Here is a 26,570-nt window from a genome sequence, read left to right on the forward strand (position 1 = left end):
TCTCTACTGAAAATACAAAAAGTTAACAGGGCGTGGTGGCGGGTGCCTGTAGTCCCAGCTACTCGAGAGGTTGAGGCAGGAGAATGGCATGAACCCGGGAGGTGGAACTTGCAGTGAGCCCAGATAGCACCACTGCACTCCAGCCTGGGCAACAGAGCGAGACTCTATCTCAAAACAAAACAAAACAAAAAAATAGATAGATAGATAGATAGATAGATAGATAGATAGATAGATAGATAGACAGACAGACAGAGAGAGAGAGAGAGAGAGAGAGAGAGAGAGATATTGATTTGGTTTATTCCCAAATAGTATTCTTACTGTTACAAGTCCTCTGCCATGAAATCAGAAAGTGCAACAATCCAGTTATTCTGGTCCCAGCATTGCTGTGCCTCCCTTGGTAACTGGGGATAGATGCAGAGAATTCTGCAATTCTTTGCAGTTCAGGGTCTGAAAGCCAGATGAAGCTAACGTCCTGGGGTAAGGGTGGAGAGGTGAGTACTCTGACATATTTCCTGTTTTCCTCAGAGCAAAACAATGGACTCATGGTTCTATTATAACCATTCACTTTCTAGTACTACATTTGGGACTCTGAGGAGCAAAGATTTTCCTCCTTTTCTACACACCAAAGCGAACAAGCATGTTTCCTCAATCAATGAGCTTTAAGCAATGGGGTTTGTTGCCCTTAAATGTTTTTTTTTTTTTTCCTTAGGATATATAAGCTTCCTCTCTTATGGAAGGAAAAAATACAGATTTTAGTGCATCTTAAGAAAAAGTAAGAATGATCACAAAGGTTTAAGATTCCAAGTAGGGAAGTTTCCTGAGAGATTCCATAATGCTAGGCTTCCCCTAATATTTTCTAAAGGATGCTCTAGGGATTAAATAGAATGTTCTTCAAAGAGTGAGGCATCTTTAAGATTCCTGAAGGGGTCATAAATTAAGGGAGTTGAATTATATGCCCTGAGCAGATCATCTTGCCAGTCATGACTGACAACATGTGAGCAGAGGAGAAAGGATGATTCTATTCCCTGAACACCCAACCCCACCACTTATTTTGGCTTATTTCTCCTCAGATTTCTCTCCTTATTATCTCTGATTCTTGGTACAGCAGGAGGAGAAATTCTCATTTCCCCTTCATTCAGTTCTATAAATCCACTCATCAGTTCTCTAAAGAATCAGTTGTCTGAGCATAAGTCCCAGCAAAATTTGCTGAAATGGCCATTATAAATCTCTGATCTCTTAATTATAACATTTCCTCTTTTCAAATATATGTTTCTATGTACTGACATAAATACATTATTGGAGTTCTCATTTTTCTAGTCAATACACAGTCTGACATGACAAGCAAACAATGCTCTTTAAAACACTGATGAGAGTATCATTTCCAGAAACTGTGGACCTGATCTAAAAATTGACTCTTTCCAAAGAACGTGCCACTCTTTTCACTGATTCTCTCTGACTCATGCAAGCTTCACTATAGATTAGTTTTGATCTAATCATTTTCCAAACAATTTATCCTGAAGCTAAGAGTATTCTTAGATTTTTTTTTTTTTGGCTGCAAATATCACAATATGCTGAATAGATCTTCTAATGTAAACATTTGTAGTACTTTTGTTAAACATTCTGTTTAACAACAATCCCTGAACTAGCCTGGTTGAATCCACCACTCAAACATTACCAAGACCTTTCACAGGGTAGTTGAAGAATGCTTAGCAACTCTCATGTAAGAAAAAGAACTCAGAATGAATATGTCTCTTGTGTAGGTCAAGACAAATGTCAGGGCCAATGAAGGATGAAACATGATGATGGAGATTTGAAATGAAGGGCTGGGGCAACAGGTGCTTGGCACGAAACACTGAAAGACAGGAGAGAAGTGCTGTGAGGTAGCGAAGCTAGCACTCTTCCTGAGAGTAGACAAAGGCCAGTCTCGGGCTTCTCATCACCAGAGAAACAGATCTTATGCACAAAGTAGTTAGAAGACACATTGAAATTTGGAACACTTTTTTTTGTCTAAACAGGTCACACCCAAAGCCCCAAGGAAACAATAGGAATCTATCCAAATACGCAGAAACAAATACAATAGTTTTCTCAATGTGGTGAAACAAGGGAAAACTATAAACAAAAAGATACAAGGGAAGAACACTAAGATTTCTAAACACCCCCAATGTGAAAGATGCTTTAATTGACAAGTTCCCTGCTTTCTTTCTTTAACTCTCATTACAACACTATGAGGTGGAATTTTCTTTACAATTTTCAAGATAAAAAATCTGAGTCTCAGAGAGACACCCAGACTGTAGGTGGTAGGCCAGGCATTTGCACAGAGAGCATTTCTGATTTCACAATTGCACATCACTCTATGACATATACTGAGTCAATGACAAGTGACTTGTCCTTTTTGACATTAGGTTATCTATTTGACCATTACTGAATAATGCCAAAGAAGCTTGAGAGACTTAAATGTGAAAAGGTACTACGTTATTTTGATGTACTATTTTAATTAATAACTTATGCACATTTGAAGGCAGACATTCAAGTGTGATGTTCAGATACCACCTCTTTCACATTTTACATCATTTAGATGTTGTAGTTTCTGGATGGAGTATTTTATTTATTTATTTATTTTGGGACAGGGTCCCTCTGTGCCACCCAAGCTGGAGTGCAGTGGCGTGATCATAGCTCACTACAGCCTCAAATTTTCAGGCTCAAGGGATCCTCCTGCTTCAGCTTCGTGAGCAACTGGGACCACAGGCATGCGCCATCAAGCCTTCTATTCTATTTTTCATCTACCAGAATCCAGCAAACTTCATATATTATTTTCATTACTATTGAGGACTTCTAGGAATAACTTTGGTATTTTACTTTTTGTTTTAAATTTTTGTTTGTCCATACCTCAAATAATAATCTAATCAAGATTATCCAGTACACAGTTAACAAAATGATTACAATGTCCATAAAATACCAAATAAAGACGAAAACATGTGAATGTGTTGGTCTGAAAATATGTAGAGGGTTCAGTTAATTTTTAAAAAACACCAATTGTACTTTCTGTACTTTCGTATCATCCCAAATATCACCTCCTCTAAAGATATTCTCATCATTTAAAAAGTAAAAATTCAATTATTTAAGCTGAAATTTAGTGTGATAAATATATGTATAGTGTATTAAATTTGTACCTAGGTTATCATTCCATATCAAGATCAAACTACATTTATCTATTTTATATGGATACAAATAAAATAGATATGAACTTAAGCATTTATCTTTCCTTTTAAGATATAAACAAAATAGATATGAACTTAAGTGTTTTTCTTCCTGTTTGGGATATAAATACAATAGAATTAAACTTAAGTATTTATGAAAGATTCCTTTATATCTACAATATAATATGTAGATTAAATTGTATCATATTACCAACGATTAGTAACAGATGAGGTGATATTATAAATTGCAGAAGGGAGAAAGTAATGGTGGGTTTTATGGCCCATATAATTCCTTTTAGGGTTTGGCCAGACTAGTGACTAAACAAGTAGAAGCTTACAGAATTAATTAAGATTGTATATATACTATTAAATGTCAATTTGAATAGGAATGTTTGGTTAAGAAAGAGGTGATTTAAAAAAGTCAGCAGGACATCCTCATCAAGAGTGATTAATAAGAACCACAGCCATGGGCAAGCGACCTTAATGGAAGACATGGTGTCCCCTGTCCAGATATGGACTTCTCTGATGCAGTAGGGACCTTCCCAATGGCCTCAAGATATAGAAGATCATATGCCTGAAGGGATGCACTGATGGAAGTGTAACCTCTCCACTGGCAAGAAAAAAGTAAGGCAGTGTTAACAGGACACCTAGACCTAGAGTATGCTAATATAAGTTCCTCAGTCCTTCATAGATTGTGTGGCCTATTTTTAGTCTAGGCAACTGCCTCTTTTCCCCTCTACTTATCGTCTACCCTATACATACTGGGAAATGTGAGAAGCAGCAGTAAAACAAATGTTTCTGCTTGGCCAGAAAAATAGGTTTAAATCTGTTTATTGTCTCGGGCACAACCAACATGAAAGTATGTAAGTAAGATCTGCAGTAATTTTTTAGGCCATGCAGCAACTTTTGGTGAACATCAAGCTAATTAATAGGAATTTTTAATGTGGGAATTAATCTGTATATGTCTCAGTGACATCCAACCATTAACTAGTGTATAATGACAGTCTTCGTGTTAACTAAATATCTCTGTTACACAAAGTTTGTAGAAAGCTAATGTGCTGTTCTGAACACATACTATTCTAATCTCAAACAGTGAAAAAGCTTTCAGTAGAAATGCAAACCATATACAAATATACACAAAAGAACTCTTAAAGTCTTCATCTCAAAACTCTTGGTTACAATACTCTGTGCACTTCCCATCCCCATAATTGTTACTGGTTATTTACTTTGTTGAAAGTACTTAAAAATAAAATTTTGCTTAAGAAGAAAATTCATCATGAATTACTATTGCCTTTTTAATGATTTATCAATATACAAAGTTGGTATTTGGCAAAACGATTATAGAAAAATTTATTCCCAGCATCTTCCTTATCTTTAAGTCATTTTACACCCAAGTGGCTCTCCAGGATCCTCATGTGTTATTTTCATTTTCACCCGAACATACAGTGTATTTCTTGTCATGAAAGCAAAACCTTATCTGTTCCTGTCCCATCCCTTCCTTTCTCTTTGCGAGATGATAGATGAATACAAATAATTGTGAAGAATTTAACTGGATATAGTGCTACCATCTCTTGGTAACATACCATTAATTAGATTAGTGCTTCTCAAATTGTTGTAATCGTCAGCATCACTACAGGGATACTTAACACACAAGTTGCTGGGCCCCACCCCCAGAGTTTCTCATTCAGTAGGTTTCAGGTGAAGCCCAAGGATTTGCATTTCTAAGTTCCTGGATGATGCTCATGGTGCTGGTCCTTTAAGAATGGAGTTAAAAATTTAATACAGTATGGTAGATTAGGCAGTGAGGTATCCGACTAATCAGCAGATTTGCTATTTCCCCTCATTTTATACCAGGTATAAAAAATTAAGGCCAGTCCAGTAGCTCTGCCCTTAATAGAATATAAAAATGTTGTTTTAAAATTTTTGCTTTGCATAACACAAAAACAAGCAACATAAAACAAATATTTTTCCAAAGCACAAAAACAATCTTACCTGAACTTAATTACGACACTTGTTTGTTGCTTTAATAGGGTTACCTAGAACATTTAGCCTTTTAAGATTTTGCCATAGAGTAAATTTTATCCCATATTCTTCTTCATGTGAACAGTTAGGTGTCTTCTGTCATTTCTTGCATATTCTTGCACACAAACACAATCATGCGTCCGTGTAACTTCTGATTCTCACAATTGGAGTAACACTATCGATCAGAATACCTAAAGTTCAATGACCCTAGACTGTCTCCCTTACAGAATAATTTTGGCATATAGCAGTCAACCACCTAATAAATAAAATATCTGAAAAATGTCCATATTAGCCTAAATTTCTACCATTTTGTTGCACTTTCTTCAATTCACACTCAAAGAAATTAATATCTTTTGAATGAGTATCTATTTTTCTAAACAATCAGCTCATTTTCTTAATCACTTATTAATTATCCATTTGTACTACGGCAAAAGAAAATATAACAGCTTCCATGCGAAGTGAATAATAATACTCTTGAAATAATAGTGTTATATTTTGGTACGCGCAAGTTGAACAACTGTCACAATCTTAAGTAATACAAGTTATGCACATACTCACTATGAGGTATGTTTAAATGTGGCATAATTTTGATGGATTAAATAACTCTGTTTTAATAATTTAGTAGTACTGGTATTAAATGTGAAAATAAATAAGGGAACTATTTAAAGACAAATTCTCTATGTGGAAAGATTCCTCAAACAGCACATCTTATGGAATAATAACAAGATTCAAGTATTATAAAAAGTTTGAGAAGCAACTTATTCAATTTTTTTCTTTAATATATTCAGAAGGAAATCATGATGAAAACACAATGCTTCCTATGCAGGTTTTAACTGGATCGTATTACAGTATTTTTAGATCCCTAATTTCAATCACTCAATTGTTCTCTACACATTTCATTTCCAAAATTCTTTCTCCTATCATTATTTCTATATAAGTAGTAATTTAGTAAAAAACTCCATTCTTCAGTAAGAAAACTATCTTTGAAAGAAATAAAAGTGAAAATGTTGATGAAGGAATCTATAAATTCTGAACAATTTGCATTCACCATTATTTCATCAACTCTATAGCAATCATGTCCAAAATAAATAACACAATCAGTATTCCTTTCTTCACCCAAAATATCCCAATTTTATCTCACATGTCTGGCTAACTATGAAGCTATGTCTAACTTAAAACTATAAATTTAATATCTACTTCAAATATAAGAAACAAATGATTTCAATATTCTGACAATATTCATCTTACTTTTTGTTATATTTTAAGGCCATATCTCTAAACTGTTTAATATTTCAATGTCAAGAATTATTTGGACTACTTATTGGACTCAAAGTACATATAAAACCACTACATGTTTGGATGCAAAATATATTGATTATATTAATTTATAGTAAATTAAAATGAAAACTCCTTTATCCCACAGTGAGGTACTAATTATTCACTAATTAGCTTTTATTTTTTAAATTAATTAATTAATTTATTTATTGAGATGGCGTTTCACTCTTGTTGCCCAGGGTGGAGAGCAATGGTGCAATCTCAGTAATCAGTTCATTTTGATTACAGGTATGCATGAATAAAATTCATGATTAGAACCATTATACCAAAAAGCCTCCTACAAGGACTTTTACATACTCTGAGCTATGCGAACTGAAAAGTAACAGTGGGATGGCAAGAACCGGCTTACAAAATAAATTCCTATTGAGTGTTTTTCATAGAAGGATGATAATTTTAGGTTGCTTACATCATATATTTCCAATCTTAATGAGAAAAAACTACTCTGATGATCTGATGTTATTGAAGTATTCTGAGAAAGAATTGCTGATGGCATTTAGTGAGCTACTGAATAAGAGAAATCAAAACTGTATAAATTAGATTTGTTTTCCAAAAATAAGGTGATTGTGCAGAAAACTAAAGATTCATGGAAATAGATATAATAGCTTGGGTATTACTAAGCTCTATTCGTTATTGCATTACTGCAAAGATTTGATGATATGGTCCACTGTTCACCTGAAACCACCAAACACAGCATGTTTCATATCTCAGTTTTCAGTTACAGAGCATTTCCAGAGTTTACTCCTGTTCAGCTGAGATACAGTATTATGGTATCCTTCACACTGCACTTACAAAATCTATAAACAAAAACAAGGGCATCACGGGGCATCATTGCTCATAAAATGAACAAATCACTGATATTTAAATGTCTTAGAGTGTTCCTTAATGTAACAAATATGACAGTAACCCTACATATACATTTTTGTGTATATTGCCTTATATTGATAATGAAAGCATATCTGCCATTATGTATATATTCCTTACCTGTCAAGTTCTTTAATCCAAGTTCTTGAAGTCCAAAGTTTCCATCTTTTCTGTAGTTTAAAAATATTGCCAAGGCATATCGATCCTCATAAAGTTTCGTTCCACGAATAATGCGTAAATTCTCCAGAGGCAGGTAACGAAACTGATTAAGAGCCACTAACACATAGCCTGTGACTTCTCGAACAGACTGAAAAGACACAAACACAAACAATTGTCTGTGTTATAAAACTAATTTGTCACTATGTATATGTAGCAATTTAGATTAAAATGAGTTATTAAACTCTAATTTTCAGTTTTTAGCTTAATACATTATTTTCCGTATCATATTCTAAATAATTGGCTTCATAAAAAAGATCACAAAGGGTTAAAATCTCATTTGAACTACATGTTGTAGTTCTTTTAAACAGTTATGAATGTGCTTATAGTAAAATAATGGATTTTGTTTATGAGACCTTCTTCATACCTGAGATTTGAATATAGTTAAATGAATAAAGGTCTTGCTTATCAACAGACTACAATAAGTTAAGGACACAAAACCATCACTCAGAGACTTTACATAAAAAAGCAAATTGGTGAGCATAAGTAAAACAAAGCCATGTTAGTTTGTAAATTGTAGGATAGATTTAAAAAGGCTTTATTGGTGGTTAGTGCTATATTTATCAAATAACAATTGCCCTGTACATCTCCAGGGAACACAAACATAAACGACATGTATTAAAAACAAACTGTTGTGGCCGGGTGCGGTGGCTCACACCTGTAATCCCAGCACTTTGGGAGGCCGAAGCGAGTGGATCATGAGGTGAAGAGATCAAGATCATTCTGGCCAACATGGTGAAACCCCATCTCTACTAAAAATACAAAAAATTAGCCGGTGTGGTGGCAGGCACCTGTCGTCCCAGCTACTTGGGAGGTTGAGGCAGGAGAATCACTTGAACCCAGGAGGCGGAGGTTGCAGTGAGCCAAGATTGCACCACTGAACTCTAGCCTGGCGACAGAGCAAGACTCTATCTCAAAAAAAAAAAAAAAAAAAAAAAAAAAAAAAAACAACAACAAAAAAAAACAACTAAAAAACTACTTGTTGGCTATAAATTCATTCCAACCACATTTTTAATTTTAACTGCCCACTGTTTAAATTTACTCAGGTATAATGAGTTAATTATTTGAGGGTTTGTGAGACATTTTAAAGCAAAACTGTCATGAAGAAAGCCTGAGTTGCATCTAAATATTAAGTTTTTTGATAAAATGATGATAAATAATTGTCAGAATTTAAAAAAAAAAACTAAAAGTGATACAAAAACACTCAAGTATTTGGTGTTAACACCAATTTCATGTTATTCTAACTAACCCTTTTCATTTCAGATGCTCCAAGGCTCAGTTTTTGGTACTTTTTTCCCACCTCTGTCTATTCTCACTCCCTTGGTGATCTCATTCAGTTTCAAAGTTGGTGATCTCCAAACATTTATCTCTATACTTTCCCCAAACTCCAGATTTATACCCAACTGTTTACTCACCATCCTTACTTGGATGTCTAGTGTGCTTTTCAGATATACCTATCAATGGCTGAACTCCTTTCTTCCCTCACCCCTCTGGCAGCCTTCCTCATCTCAGTTAAGGTTTTTCCATCTTTTCTGGCTTTCAGGCCAAAATTTCAGTCATCTTTCACTCTCCTCTGACACCCCGAGTGTGATCCATACTATTTGTTCTATGTTCAGAATGATCGGAAATTCAACTACTTTTTATGTCATCCATGGCTCCCACCTGAGCCATCATCATTCCTCATCTACATTATTGCAATAGGTCTCCCTGTGTCTATTCCTGATCCTTATGGTGTATTCTAAATTCAGGCTAGCCAAGGTATTTTAAAGACATAAATCAAATTACAACACTTCAATGTTTAAAACTCTGGAACATCTCCTAAGTCACTCAGAGTAACAGACAAAATCCTTTCACTGATGCATCCAAATATTCATGCCGTTCAGTGCAATAACCACTAGCCATATGTGGCTAGTGAGCAACTGAAGTATAGTTGGTCTAAATTTAGATGTGCTGTAAGTACAAAACACACTCTGGATTTTGAAGATTATATGATGAAATGATAACATTTGAGATAAATTGAGTTAAATAAAATGTATTATTAAAGTTAATATCAGTTGTTTCTTTTTACTTTCTTATGGTGGCAAAACAAACATTTTAAATTCTATGGCCTTACAATTCTATTAGACAGAACTACAGTATATGATCTAGTCATCAGTTCTCTTTCACATGGAAATTATAGTTCTACCTTAAATTGTGCATTATGCCCTTAAAAATCTGAGTTTCCTTTCATCTTGTTATCTTCTTGGCAAACTCCCTCACTACCTTCAAGTTTTTGTTCAGTTGAGGCCAACCCTGATAAACCTGTTAAACACTGTAGCCCCTACACTTCTACCTGCTTCAATTCTCATATTTTTCCCACTACTTCTTACCTTCTACCATATTATATCATTCATACATTTATTAGATTTAGTATTGGTAACCTGTCTCTCTTTTTCCCAGAATATAGACCTATAAGGTCAAGCACTGTGATCTGTTAACTTATGTGTCTCATGTGACTAGGAGAGTGGCAGTAAACCAACAAGTATCACTCTTGTCCTTCTCTGACCACATCCTTCCCCACTGTACAAAGTCTGTGGAGTGAAGAAAAAGGCTCATTTAGATTCTGCACTCTCCCCTTCCAGACCCTGTGATCCCAGAATTTCCTTTGCAAATAACTCCAAGTCTTTATCTAGAAACTGTAATGTCATCTTCCCCAGTTCAATCCCCAGACAGCAGATTGTGCCACTAGTGTGCATATATTTAGGAAGGAATGGGTGGTCCAGGTGTCAATGTGTGATGGGAAACTATACAGATCCTGGATATGTAGGCTAGAGTGTCCAAAAACTTGCATGTAAGACCTCTCACAATATATGCTAGAAGTGGATGGAGGAGAGACTGTAGACTGGAGCCATTTCTCTCCATGCCAACGTATTCCTGAGGACTCCAAAAGTTCTAACATTGTACCTGGCCATCCAGGTTGTTATAAAGATATGTCTGTCAAAATGGGAAAATATAACATTTTATTTAGTAATCTCTAGTTGGTTTACAATAAACAATAAAATATGTGGGCCTCTATTCAGACTCTTTCACCCCACTCTCATAATTCTTAGGAATAAGCTTACTACAAATAATCAATAGAAGAGTAGAATCCTAATGGAGCAAAAGTGGAGAGGAATAGGCAAGGGATACATGGAATTACTCATATCTGGCATCAAATTGGGAACTCTAAGCCACTATGAGTACTCCTAAGACAGTGAGTTTCTTGGAGTGAAGAGATAAATGCCTAGGACAATAGAAAAGAGTGGTGAAACTCACCAGTGATATGCATTGTTTGTACACAGCAATTTGTTTAAAATTGCACCACCTGGAAAAGTCGGGCTCTAGGGCTCTATAATTCCTCCTTCAAACACCGTTCTAATGGTTGAACTGTTACCTCTTTGAGTGCCCTTATCTACCCCTATTTATTTATACTATTTAATAGTATATCTACCCCTATACTATTTATAGTCCCTTCAAGAGAGACTATAAATACATTCTGACATTGTGTGGTCTAAAAAGTAAAATTCTTTCATTCATTATCACAAAGTTTTCTTTAAATGTGTATACAATAATTATTTAGTGATCTAGGTCACAATGATAAATGTGGTGATGGAGGATGTATTATGACTCTTTTGCCTACAACATGTCGTAAGATCCATCATTCCAAAACAGACTTATCATTAGCTTCCATCCCACTCAGGAAGTTACTCTTCTTATCAAAAACTGTAAAAAGCCATTGGTTTATCTCGAGATGGAGAAACACATTTATAATATCAACAGAGAAAACACAGATGAAGCATACTGGGGTAAAAGAAGAGGTTTATTTGTAAAAGAGTAACATCATTAGTAATTTTTCAGTGTCACTTGGGATGGCATTTGGATCACATATTACCACAAGCTGCAAATAACTTGCAAATAATAAGGGCTCTAGAATGTGTGATAGGTATGAACCAAGAAAAATGCTGAACACATAAAGAAGGACTAACTAATGCAGAAGAGGATGCTTCAAGTGCTCTTATCTACCAGAAAAAGTAAAATATAACTAAGAACATCTTTGTATTTGCATATTACTAAATATATTTATATTTGAATTAATTGTGTTGTAATATTTATAAACTTCTCATTCCAGGGTGTGTCTTATATTATTCTTAGAGACATGTGTCTTATCTTCATGGAAGGTCAGATTACAACCAATAGGTACTCCCTTGTAAAGATTCTAGAACTGGAGGGATTTGCTGTTATAACTGAGATTCTAGTATCCAAAATAAGTCTCTGTCATTATTCATTCTGTTTATTACCCTTGCAAAATAGTATGCATAACTAAGCATTAGCCTAACAAATATCTTTTTATTATCTGAACTCTGGACATCATTCCATGTTAATGCTGAGAATGTATGTCCAAGTCATTTTGAACAAGGCCACCCATAAGTTGGTCCATAGTAAATTATTTTATGATAATGATAGTGAGGATCCTATTTATTTATTTCTTACACCCCTTTCTCCGACCCAGAAAAATAATGTAAATAATAGAAAAAAAATCATAGCAAATCTCTCAACCCAAGATGTGTTGCTCTAATCTTTTGTATGTAGAGGGACACATGGAACTGAAGCATTTTAAAAAAGAGTTACAGGAGATAAATACAAAATTCTTATACCTAAAAGAACACATCCTGCCTTATTTTGGTCTCTGTTTTTTGGTATTCATAGTCACATTTTCTCTATTCTTATAGTCTTTCTGTGAACTAATATCTTGAAACATCTCAAAAGGAAACTCCAGGGCAGATCATAAGCCATGTGTACTGATTACAAATAAAAACAATTAAAGGAAACGAGTTAATAATGATAGGAGTGCTTAATGATGAAAAAGAGTAAATAAAGTGGTTTGAGCCAATATTGGCAGATCTGGATAAAAAGTGAAGAGATATATAGAAGTGTAAATTATATGTTATAATGTCTGATAAGGCCACACAATCATGTTAGTCATCCATTGTTCCTCACCTTTCAGCTATCAGAAAAAATCTGAGTAGCACAACATTTTCCACTGTTTTAGAAAATTTTAAGAAAATAAAAACAACTTTTAAACATATGGACTTATTTATGGGAAAGTATAATGGTAGGAAATGTGAGCTTGTCTGCCAGGCAAAGCTGGACTCCAAACCTAGCCTTTGTGCTTGCTAACTTTGTGGCTTCGATCAGGTTGCTTAATCTTATTGAGCCTCAGTTTCTTCATCTTTAAAATAGATACCAATATTTCTATTATAGAACCATAATATGGGTTAGAAGATATAAGAAAACTGGCTGACCAATAGTAAGTGTTTAACAGATGCTAAACAAATATTATCTCTGATAATAGCCAGGAAGATGAACTGCCTGTGGACAATCTGAGCAGAAAAAAAATTATAATATCATTATGTAAGAACTGCTGCTTTTAATCTCTCTGTTATGTAACCTTTGGTACATTTATATCTTGCTTATGCAATTTGCAATTTATTCCTAAATTTCAGAAACAGTTCCTTATACTTTTTGTGTGTATATTACAGCCCTAAATTTAATAATAGCTATGAAATGGAATGGAATCGAAAAGTGGAAAGCAATGCTTAAGGTCTTTTTAGACATCATTTCCCATGGAAAATAATTTTATGAACTTGCTACTAAAACAAAACATTGTTTGAACAACACAATCATGATTTATGTACAAGGACCACAGTAGTAAACAGAAATTATAAGAATGCCCTAGGGGAGGGAGAGCATTAGGAGAAATACCTAATGTAGGTGACAGGTTGATGGGTGCAGCAAACCACCATGGCACGTGTATACCTATGTAACAAAACTGCACGTTCTGCACATGTACCCCAGAACTTAAAATATAATAAAAAAGTAAACAAAATAAAATAAAATCTAATTTCTGAGTTACTGGCGATGTCTTTGATATCAAATAAAGGTTTTTCTTAAAAAAAGAAAAGAAAGAAAAATAAAAAAGAATGCCCTAGCAAAGACAAAATGCTGACTCTGGTTCTGGCTCAGTAACAGTTTAGTTCTAGAAATTCTGCCTATTTTGTCAACCAAAGAGTGAATACCCTCCTAAAGATATATCTTCCTCCTCATGGTGTAAGCTTCTGCTCAGTAAAACTGATTGATTTTCATTGTCAATGTTGGCTTCTATAGTTGCTTTGTTCAAGTAGTAAATACAATTGGATATTATTAAAGCCTTGAATGATTCAAAACTCTTCTAACTCAAGGGACAATTTGTTTTGCCTTAAGACATTTGATGAGTGAAATCAAAAGATATGAAACACAAAAAAATTAACTTCCTATACCATATTAGCAGTAAGTCCAGGAAAAAAAATCATGATTTTTAAAAATGACAAGAAATTTTATAACCATTTCTCCTGCATAATATTTTAGAGACAATGTGAAATCTGCAGTTATAAATCTGGAATTTTCAATGGATGTCCCTCAATCAAAGATTAGATGAGACTGTGCTGGCTCACCGGGTTATCCTTTTACCTCTAGATCATTTCAGAAAAGTCAGTCTTCACTATTTCTAAATTTATGCTTCATTCCACAACTCTTTTAACAGTTTTTAATTTTTTTCTGTATTTGACATAAATCCCTAATTCTTTTCTTCTTAGTTACCTTTTTAAAAAAATTGATCCTTAATAGAAATGAAGACTAGTTCCTTAAATGTTCCTTCATTTACCTTAAGATTAAAGTGATTACAGTACCACACAATTCCTAAATATTTAGTAAGTGTTTAGGAATGATTTTATGCACATTAAAACTAATTATGTGTTCCTACCTACGTATGTAAAACTTTTTACATACTTTTTACATAGTTAGAAAAATTCCCAGATTTTTTCCTACAAAAATTATGCATCAAATCCATGTTTATTACATTTCTTTAAAATTAGCATCTCTTTTAAAATATACCTATCCGTTTTTGTTAAAACCTTCTGTAATCAGTCAAAAATATCCAAATTCTTAACTTCTACTCCAGTGTCTTAAGAACTCATACACAATTAGATATTATCCACAAAAATAGTAATATATTTCATCAGGTAAGAATCAACAAATATAATGTTGATTACCTAAGGTCTTGAAGTCAAATAAACCTGTAGTATCACAGAGAAGAGTAGGGAACAGAGAACTACGGTGGTAGGAGGGGGGTATTAGAAAGTCTCTTCTGCTGGTAATGACTGCAGAATTTATGTATTTTCTGACGGTGACAAATGTAGTAGCAAATTGTAGCCTCTCTATCAGTAAAGCCTTCCATTAAATTTCCCTAGGCAATTAATTTCTATCCCTGCCCTTCACAGCACGTCTGAGAATATCTAAAGCAGAAAACATTCTTAACTATGACACAGTATTAAAAAGTTTACCAGAATAAAAACACATTAATAAACACAGAGCAAACACTACATATCCCTGCTGCTTGTAGAACTAGTTATGTTTGCTTTGGAATTCTGCTTTCATTTTTCCCGTTGTTCTTAACACTCCAAGTATTACTTAATACTCCAGGCAAGGAGGGACTCAAAGTCTCATCTAATTAGATTTGAAAAAACAAAAATAATGTGAAATGTCATATACTGACTGGAGTAGAGTAGAATTCATACTAATTACACACAGCATGAAATAATACTCAAGAGGTAGGAAACCTGATCAGGTCATCCCAACAAACTGCTAACTTTCAGCCATTTCCAGCTAGTCTCTTTGGTGCTAGTGTTGCTATGAGTTCTACTTTCTAAGAATCTGCAGGCCATTTCAATCATCACTGGCCACTTGGCCAGCTCTCAATCCATGACTTCTTAGCAGTGAACACCTTGAGTTCCATTGAGAAAAGGACTACTTAGCTCACCTCCCTAGAATTAACCATATATATTTTTTTGTCCTTTATATTTTCCTGAGCTGGGTGGAGAGTTAATCGTCCCCATTCAAATCTCTACATTCCCAGTTGATTCTTCATCTCCTGACTTTATCAAGACTATATTCCTGTATCATAGACTTATTACACAGGCGTTAGGTTTGTAAAATTAAATTAAATTGGCCCAAAGTTGTCTCTGTACCTTGAATTTCTATGCAGCAAACTGTGACCTAATTAGTAAACACACTGCAAACTAAGTTAAGAGTATATTCTTATAACAAGTAGCTGAATCTCAGCCAATCATAGCAGAGAGGCCTCAGTCAATCACAGGCTACCAATTGATCACATTATGTCTAAGTAAGGCAAATGCTAAGCTGTAACAATTTAAACTGTTTCTGCATAATACTTACTTGTCCATCTATGAATTCTGCCTGCTCACATTGCTGGGTGGGGATCTCTGAACCACTCCTGATCTGAGTGCTGCCCAATTCATGAACATTCTTTTCTTAAATAAACTCGGTCAAATTTAATTTGTCTAAAGTGTTTCTTTTTAACAGATTACACAGACTAAGTTGGAAGCTTTGGCAGATTCATCTACATAATCACACAAAATTTCAATTGTAAGTGTACGCATTTCAAAAACTTCATAAGTCGAAGATTCTATCATCTCTAAAGTGCGTGCGTGTGTGTGTGTGTGTGTGTGTATGTGTGTGTGTTTATTCGTTTTCTACATATTTATACAGGGAGGCTTATATTTTGAAGCCTGGATTTCAAATAGACATTTTAATAATCTTTAATAACTATTTAAAATATAATACTGAGTTCATTTTTTTTCCTATCAGATAAACACATTAAGCTCCAATGATTTGGGGAATTGACTTTTAACTGAAATTAGAAACAATGCATAGATGCTAAAATAGCAAGAATGTTTGGAAACCTTTGAATTAAACTTTGTGTAGATATAGATAGAGCTGAAGTAAAAAGAAATTATTAGTTGTCGGCACTTTCGTACTGAATCAAAGCATCGTAATGTTTATTAACGTTGTCCATGTGATGATGAGTATTCTCCTCCACAGAGAGCCAAATTGGTTAGGACAATGCAGCCTAGTGATTACATTTGGGTTCTGTAGTCTCACAATCTTAGTTTGACTGCTGTCTCCATCACTTATTTACCTTGCACAAATTATTTAATATTACGTTCCTGTTCTGCAAAATAGGAAAAATCTCTGCTAAATGCTTAAAAGTTGAATCAACAAAAGATAATCAATTTCATCATATTATCATTAGTGCAATTATGGGAAATATTTGTAATATAAGGTTAGGAATGGTAAATAATATATAAGCACAAACATTTAATATTAAAATTGATTAAACAATTGGTACTACATAGTACATAAAGATATAACTTCAGTCAGACTGTCTACTGTTGGCTAAATATGACCACTCCCTAAATTTATTCATGTATATATTTGTTTGTTTATGAGACGGATTCTTGCTCCACTGCCCAGGCTGGAGTGCAGTGGTGCGATCACAGCTCGCTGCAGTCTTGAACTCCTGGGTTCAAAGGATCCTCCCACCTCAGACTCTTGTGTCTAGGATTACAGCTACACACCACCACACCAACCTAATTTTTTTTTCCAGTAGAGATTGGGGTCTCATTATGTTGCTGTGGCTGGTTTTGGACTCCTGGCCTCAAGTGATACTCCTGCCTTTGCCTCCCAAAGTGCTAGGATGACAGATGTGAGCCATTGTGCCCAGCCAAACCCCCATAATGTATATGCTGAAGTCCTAAGCCATACTGCCTCAGAATGGGACTGTATTTGGAGATAGGGTTTTTAAAGAGGTAATTAGGCTAAACTGAGATTATTAAGTTGGGCCCTAATCCAATATGACCAGTGTTTTTTAAAAGAAGAAAAGATGAGGGTACAGACATGACAACAGAAAAGACCATGAGAAGACACAGAGAGAACCTGGTCATCTACAAGCCAAGGAAAGGGATCTCAGAAGAAGCCAAAGCTGGAGACCCCTTGATCTCATAATTCCAGCTCCAGAATTGTGAGAAAATAAATATCTGTTGTTTAAGCCACCCAGTCTGGGGTACTTTGTAATGGCATTCCTAGCAAACTAAAACACTGCCTAAGTTCACATCCTAGCTTTTAGCAGTATTATGTTGGGTAAATTATTTAACCTTTCTATGTCTCAGTATCTTTATCTGTAAAATGGGGATGTTAATATCTCCAAATCCTAGGATTATTTTGAGAAGTATATCTCTACAACTTGCTTAACAAAAGGTCTGGCTCATAGCTATCCCTCAGTATTAGGTTTTATTGTTTTTCTGAATCCAGAACTCTTCTTCAATATGTTCCCTGTGTTGCACAGCATATTTAAAACCCCATTTTTCTATTTCTAAAGGAATAACTACACATTACCAAAGTTTAGATGAGAAAACTGCTTGCTAGCATTTTAATGTACAGTTGAGAGTGACAGTTTCATGTCTGAGGTCTTTTATAAATGTGATGTTTCCCCATTCAAAATTTAACGAAAGAAAATGGGCCTCTATGAAATTATGGCTGAAAACAGCTGCATCTGTTGAAAAGCATATGGGAAATGCCCTTTGAGGATGTAGAAGTTAGAGGTGACTGCTTCTGTGACTAGTCTGTTGTTATTTTTAAATGAAAAGGATGAGCAATCTCAGAAATAAGAGAGCCAAAGTATCAGGCTTGGATTTGACAAGCCTGCCAAGATACACTTCAATATCTGTCTAAATATTTGGCCATAAAAAAACACAAAACACAGCCTTAATTAATTTATAAAAAACCAAATATTTGCTTTAGTCATCTCCTCTAGTGACAACAAGGTCTGATGTTACTTATGATGCTCTTAATATTAAATTCAAACATACACAATAGGCATTCTATTGATATCTGTGGATACAATCAGGACACAAATATAACAAAAATTGAGGCCATGGACTTGTAGACAAGCAATTTAAATGTTTTTCTTATTTAAGTATCCTTATGCAAGTCACAAGTTTCTAAGCAGCTATTTACTACTCCAAATAGTACAAATTTTCAAATAATTACATTAACTTATTAATTAGTGTTTTCAGTGTGTGAGGCATTCTTATGTCTTCTGTCACCTACTGGTCAAACCACTCTGAGTATTACCTCTGTTTATAGATGAAGTAACTACAGTGAAATAACTTGCCCAAAGTCACATAGACAAAAGTGAAGGAAGAAATATTAAAACAACAACAACAAGATCTCTCTTATTCCCAAGATCAAAATGCCAATCTGTTTAAAATATTTTTTTCAAAAAGTGGTACCAATTTCTTCCTTGTTTAAAGTACTATCCATGGCAACATGGTCTAACATTTTGATTTGAGAATAACATTCTCTTTCTAAGGTTTCTTTATGACAAAAGTATTAGCTAAGAAAGAGTATTTCTCAAAAGTAACTGCAGCATAATTCAGATATTTATAATTGCAAAATCTGCTAAAAAAAAGTACTTTAAGTACCCTAAAAGCCTTAAAATCAGCATTCTCTTAGGTGCCTTCTCTTAGGTGCTAGCGAACCTTTTCAAGCAGATATATAGAATCAAATGAGATTCTGTGTATAAATTAATAATACAGATACAACCAAACAATCCTAATGCAAATGTATTTTTAAATTTGCACTTGACTTTTCTTCCTCAAAAAATTCCTTAAGTCTCTATGCTTCACCCTCATTCACCCATCCATCCATCCATCCACCCACCCACCCATCCATCTGTTCATCCATCCATCCAATTATCTATTCTGCAACTGTTTATTGTCCACCTACAATTTGAGAAACATTGTTCAAGGTGCTGGAGACACAGTGGCAAGCAAAATAGACATGGTTCTTAATCTTATGGTAGTTACTTCCTTTATCATTTCCAATCTTAGTCTAATGACAAGATTGCCACTAAGTAAAAGATGGCTTGCCAAGGAAGATTTACAATAACTTGCAAGTGAATGCCTGTATCTTTGTTTCTTTAAGAGTAAACCATTTGTTTTAAAATTTTATGCATTAAACATCTAATCTTATTATAAATCTACCTCATTTTCTGGTCATACATTGGCACCTTCCATTTTGGAAAAATATGAATTTTTCTTCTGACATTAATTGTTACTTAGAGATGCACTTTGTGCCTACATTTGTGTGTATGTCTTCAGCACTTTCAAGTAAACAACTTAATTATGAAACATTTTTCTCTATGTTTCTCCTTTATATGAATGTTGCAGAGAAGTAATCATTATAGTATCTTCTAAGACTGCATATAAATTATTTACAAGACATAAAATATATTCGACTTTTAAGTATCCTCTTAAAATATCATCATTTTCCTATTTTGGTGTCATTCATTCAGCAATCTGTACTTGTAGTATATTCAAAGCTATTCCTTGCTCTGGGGACATGGAGATGTATAAAATATGGCCTGGCTCCTTAGTAGCTCACAACCACTGTGAAAGACAAACATGGAAAGGAGCAAAGGAATAACATGTTTAAGATGCAACAATGGAACCATCATTAAGATTCTGAATATTAGAAAGCAATGAAGACCATAATGGGGGTATCAACAGCACTCTGTGTGTACACAGGGGTGAAGCAGATAAATTTGCCTAAGGAATATTGGAGAAGGAAGTTGTAGGAACAGATAATTGTCTAAGTTCTGAAAGGTTGTTAAGTGTCCCACAGGGATTTTGCACCTAGATTGTGGTCTTAAGTTATAGTTTTACAGAAAGAGAAACCAGGAATTCTTGGAGAAATTTCATATTCTAGGTATAGGACAAGAAATAGATAAGATGAGCCTGAAACATCGTATCATAGCAGATAGTGAGGAAGCTATCAAAAACTACTAAGTTCATGTCAAAAGGGTTCAAGAACCAATTGGAAGAGACCCTTCCTGGCCAATGATGGGGTAACTTATATTTCAAAAATGATAATTATAACTGATTATAATCCATAAAATACATATAAAACTATGAGTTCATAATAATATTAAATGATATAAATTTCTCATTTTGGACAATAACAGAAGACCAATTCACTTTTCTGAAAATGTATCTAAAAGAAAATAAGCATTCATCCTTTTCCTTTATGAACTGTAACACCAGGTAATGAAATAACAGATTAAAGGTAGTGCCTTAGTCTGTTTGGTCTTCTATAGCAATTTACCACGGACTGGGTGATTCATAAATGCCAGAAATTTGTTACTCACAGTTTTGGAGGCTGGAAAGTCCAAAATCAAGGTATCAGCAAATTGAGTGTCTTGTGAGGGCCCACTCCTTGAGGCCAGTATCTTGCTATGTTTTCACACAGCAGAAGGGGCAAGGGATCTCTCTAGGTTCTTTTTTATAGTCACTCATTCCATTAATGAGGAGTCTACTCTTATGACTTAATCATCTCCCAAAAACCCCACCTCCAAATACTATTATATTGGGGATTAGATGTCAGTCTGTATCAGGCACTATGTCTTATAAGGTGTTCCAATGAATAAGTGAAAATAATTTTAAAATTAGTACCAACCAATTTTGATGCATTAATTGTAATAAATGTACACCATAATAATGTAAGATGTTAAAATAATAGGGGAAATGGAGCATACGCTATATAATGTATTTTATTCACATTTTTTCTATGAACCTAAACATTTCCCAAAAATAATATTTATTTTTAAAAATAAGAGCATTGCCATTCTGAAAGTCTTTATGAATTAATGGTTCTAGATATTCAGCATCGTTGGCTAGTAATTGCAAATGACATCACAATAATAGAAAATAATGTTGGGAGACAATTCTATATTGTTTCTGCATGGCATGTACCAGCTTTTCTGCAGAATTTTTTTTTTTCAAGAATGTTTGTATAGAAAGCAGCAATGGAATAGCAAGACAGTTTATCCTTCTAGGGTGGAGGGCAGATTTGTTAGCAGCCCTTTTTATAAAAACGGGGTTTCATAAGCTCAGAGTTCTGCAACTGTGACCCAAATCTCTTTTGATACAGTATCGACCTGTTTGTACTTTCCAATCACTTCCATGGGACTTGCCTCGGGGGCAATGGGAACCCATGTAAACATGAAGCTCATGCTGACTGCTGTGTCATTGAGTCTCGTGTCTTCTGCTAACACAAGTGACAGACTAACTAGTTAGCGTGCAAACACTCTAAAATCTCAGACATTTGACATTCTTGACAACAACAAGACATTATGTGCCTCCCGCTGAATGAACACACCACCACCTAAGGTTTCATCAAAGAGATTGAATATGAGTATTATAAAGTCTCTGGATCCAGCTGCCATTTGTTGGAAGTACAAAAGACAGAGAAACATGGTGAATTCTATCATGAATATGCAATTAACAAAACCCAGCCTTCAGAAAATTCTACAGAAAAGTGTTCCAGGTCTTTGAATAGGTAAATTATAAGAAGAGGGATAAAAGGAGGAGGAGGAACTTATGTCAAATGTTTTAAAGGAAATTTGGAGAAAAATACTTTAAAACCAAGCTATTGTGTCTAGGGATGTATTCTCGGGTGATAAAACTATAAAGACACACAAGAAAGCAATTTCTATACAAGTAAGAATGGTGGTTACTTTTGGGGAGAAAAGCATTTGAGATTGGGATATGCACATAGTGGGATTTCTGGGGTGGCTAGCAAAGCTCTATTTCTTGATGTAGATGGACAGTTACAAAGGAGTATACCTTTTCCAAAATACTTAAGCTATGTATTCATTTTGTGAAGTTTTCAGTATTTGTGTAATGTTTGCTTATGACAGTATAAAAATAAGCCATCAAGTGGAAAAAACAAGAAAAGACATAAAAATGTCCCTTGCCTTTTCACATCTCGCCAATTGATATATGAAATTAGAAACCAAATAATTTCATATGCATAGTGTTCCTTGCTATCAAATTCTCTCTATTGATATGCAGGAACTGAATATGTTAGCAGGAAACATTTGCACAATTTAGGGAGAGAGAATAATATGTCTAATGTCAAAGTGTCTTGAGAGATCCTAGTGTTGTTCACAGGTCTAAGACTGCTGAATGGAAAATGAATCAGGGAGGACAGGGACTTGATCAGAAAAAGTTAATGTAGGAGTTTACAATTTTACATGGGGAATAAGTGGCAGTGTATACAGAGAATTTAGGCTTTGATTCATTTTGTAGAATTATGTTCTTAGTTGCAGGGTAAAAATGGAGTAGGCTGGTGAGAAGCTGGTGGAAAGAGAAAAGTTAGAAACTTCTTGCCAGGCAAGAGATGAGGAAGTCAGTGAATACAAATCAGACGGCTCTGAGATCCAAGCCATCTTTTTGAGGTAGCATACAAAACTACTTCATGACTTACTAGATGTGGGAATTGAGGAAGAACAAGCAACAAGAAATGACTGAGGTTTTTAGCTTGGGAGATTTGGTTTATGGTGCTGTAAAAAAAAAACTGGGATAAGGAACAAGTCTGTGGAATTTTCCCAAGTACTATATGAATTTTTGGTTATCTGATGTTAAACTAACACTTCCTTTTTTACAAATTATTTTAAATGACATTAATAATATCTGTATATTTGTTAAATATGGATAATAGGTACGTGTATCTAATATATTTTTCTGTGTGCTTAATATGCTTTTAATCTTCAAACAAATTATGTTAGCACCTGTGATTTCATAGGTGCTATATATTTCATATATATTCATGGATGGCAGATTACAATATTCTTCACATAGGTCTAAAACAGTGGTTCTCAACTGGGGTGTTTTGCTTTCCACAAGACATCTGGCAATGTGTGGAGATATTTGTGGTTGTCATCCTTGGTGAGAGGTAGAGGGTAATACTGGCTTCTAGTGGGTAGACATCTGGGATGCTGGTAGACATCATACATGCACCAGACAACCTTTTCTCCCCACCTACCACCCCCACCACTAAGCAAAGAACAATCAAGTCCAAAATGTCAAGGTTGATTGACTTATTAATTTGAGGCATCTGTTTAATTTTATAGCTTGTAGAGTTGCCTTAGTGGTTTTCTAAAAGTAATAAAAATTAACAGTGTCCACTAGTATCCCATTAATATGATCCATAAAATATTTATACATTATGAGGAAAATTTAAATTAATATTCTTGTATTAGTATATATTTTTCTAACATGAATTTATTATTACACACATTGCTGGATGGACGGTGGATGGATAGATAAATAAGTATCCACTTATATGGGTAAATAGGCCTCTCTCCCTCTCTTTCGTCTCTTGTCTCTCTGTTTCTCTCTCCATTGTAATCTAATTTTGCAGTAGCAAATTTTCTACTTTGATTTGTTGCTTTTTTTTTTTCACTCACTGTTGAAAAGCTTGCTTAATACAACTAGGGGACATTAAGGCTAAGATGTTCTATTTATAAGCAAATTTATAAACAAAAGTCAGTCATTTCCTTTATAGGCATAATTCTTCTTTATCTCTAAGAAAGTATCTTTTGTTTGAAAGAAAGATTATGTTTTATAGTCTCCAAGCTGTACCCAGTAACCAAACTAATTTAAACATAAAAAATAACAATGTCTCACAGGGAGGAACAAATGAAAAAATGAATAGTCTCTTTGCAACTTGTTACAGCTACAGTAGACAAACGCTTGTCATCAACTCTTTAGTTATTCCCATTTATTGTATCCCCTTTAAGGAAACGGGACAAAGACACACATTGTTTCTCTCTCCTGAGTCAACTTCACCACCTTTCCCTTGAGAAGGGATTTATTAATCATACTAGAGTTCAGCAGTGGTTAACAACATTGGATTACACTCCCAGCAGTGGGGTACTAGGTTCATGGCATGCTCATTAACACAAGTGACATCAATATCCCCCTCCTCTTCTGGAGAATGAATGGGGATATTGACTTCTTCTCATTCCAATCCTCTTCATCAACATCATCACAGCACTGGTATTTTATATGCATACTGCAGTTTACAAAGCCATTTCATATATATATATCACATTTAACCTCCAATCACCATTTTCTGAAGCAATTCACTAACTTTCAACGATGTTTTCTCCTTTTTTTTTTTTTCAGAATTACATTAAACTAGAAAATGTATCGTGGTTTTAAGTCATGAACTACAAGAATATTTGAAAGGAACTGATATTAATAAAAATAATGACATAGGAGACATTTCATTTAACACTCTTGAATTTCACCACTGAATAACCTTTCACCTCTCTTGTCTAGAACTTGTTCTCTTAATCCTCCATTAATTTCCTTAAGCAAGTTCCAATGCTAAAATCTGATATAATCTCTACTAGCTGACACACAGAAATAAAACTTAAAAAATAATTCATGCCAAGGTCAGTTTAGCTGACACGGTTACTCAAATCCCTGTTAGAAAGTGTTAGTGTACAAAAAGATAGATAAAACAAATTAGGTCATTGGGAATAAGAATCTACAGGACATTTTTCTAATACTCAAATTTCTGCTACTGTAATTGAAAACACTAGAAATACTTTTTTTTTACTATCATTATTACTACTCTTAGAACATTACTTTTATGAATACCTACTATATAGTTGGCACTGTGCTCAGTGTTTTTTTTACTTAGAATATAAAATTTAATTGTCATTATTTCCATGTTACCTTTTAAAAAATGCCTAATTCAATTTGTTCAACCATATTACAGTTCCTCCACACAGACTATTACCTATATGGCACAAACATAAGGCCTTTGTTGATACATGATTACCTAATTTATATAACTAATTGCCTCTGCAATACCATGAAATAATGTGTTGACAGTGTCGTATCATGAAAAGAGGAAAAGATAAGAAGGACCGCATGTGGAAGAGCTTCGTGCTTCAAGGGTAATACTGAAAATATTACGCTTTTTGATATTAGACCAAGATTCTCAGTATGTTACTGAAAAATATCTTCTGCAGAACTTAGGAGAAGTATAAAAGTAAATATTCATTTGATAAATGGAAAAAAGTAATAGTTTAAATCACTGACAATAATTTTAATAAAACATGAGTATAAAAGATCAATATAATATTCATTTTTAAATTATCATAAACATATAAATATGCCATCTTCATAAAATATTTGCCTGATATAGTCACATTTGAATAAATGCTCTAGTGTTGAAAGATGCTCGCCTAAGTAACATCTCCACTTTCTTCTAACTTACTTCAAAGACTGGAGAATAAGTAAACCAATTACAATTAACCAAGTTGTTATATACACTTTTTTTTTTAAAGTGCTAAGGTAATTCAAAGCAGAAAATGAAAGTAGTTGATACTATTTCCAGAGCAAACTGGAAAAATAAAATAAAATAGTAAAACAGAATTTGAGGTTCTGAATAATTTATCTAACATTGACTTGAAAAGAAAATCCTTCTCACAGAACATATTAGAGTTATGTAATGCTTTACCTTTATTTATATATGAAAGCCATAAAATACACTTGTACTTAAAGAGGAAAGGGCAAAGCATATTTATCTTTATCACATTTGAGAAATGTATCTCAATTTTTAAAGATATTTCAACATGGTTGGGCACAGAGAATCATGCCTGTAATCCCAGCACTTTGGGAGGCCAAGGCAGGAGGCTTGCTTGAGGTCAGGAATTCAAGACCAGCATAGGTAACTCAGGGAGACCCTCTCTCTACAAAAAGTGTCAAAATTTAGCCAGGCATCGTGGCACATGCCTGTGGTCCCAGCTACTCAGGAAGCTGAAGTGGAAGGATTGCATGAACCCAAGAGATTAAGACTGCAGTGAGCCGTTTTCACACCATCGCACTCCAGCTTGGGCAACAGAGTGATACCCTGTCTCAAAAAGAGAAAAAAGAATTTCAATATTAATTTTTTTTTTTTTTTTTTTTTGAGACAGAGTCTAGCCCTGTTGCCCATGCTGGAGTGCAGTGGTACGATCTCGGCTCACTGCAAATTCTGCCTCCCAGGTTCAAGTGATTCTTCTGTCTCAGCCTCCTGAAGAGCTGGGATTAGCCACACCCAGCTAATTTTTGTATTTTTAGTAGAGATGGGGTTTCACTGTGTTGGCCAAGCTGGTCTCGAACTCCT

General features: G+C 34.4%; 1 protein-coding gene across 6 annotated transcripts in view; it reads right to left on the reverse strand.

The window, feature by feature from the left end:
- Nucleotides 1-26,570, reverse strand: part of LOC105481143 (erb-b2 receptor tyrosine kinase 4) — a 1,180,372-nt gene that overhangs the window by 570,969 nt on the left and 582,833 nt on the right. For 5 of the 6 annotated variants that reach the window (XM_071073321.1, XM_011740477.3, XM_011740479.3 and 2 more), the window contains one exon: nt 7,536-7,722. In XM_071073321.1, coding sequence (XP_070929422.1) covers nt 7,536-7,722 — 187 coding nt within the window. The other variant, XM_011740482.2, reaches the window with a different exon arrangement.

This window comes from Macaca nemestrina, chromosome 11, assembly GCF_043159975.1.
Source record: "Macaca nemestrina isolate mMacNem1 chromosome 11, mMacNem.hap1, whole genome shotgun sequence".
Lineage (NCBI taxonomy): Eukaryota > Metazoa > Chordata > Mammalia > Primates > Cercopithecidae > Macaca > Macaca nemestrina.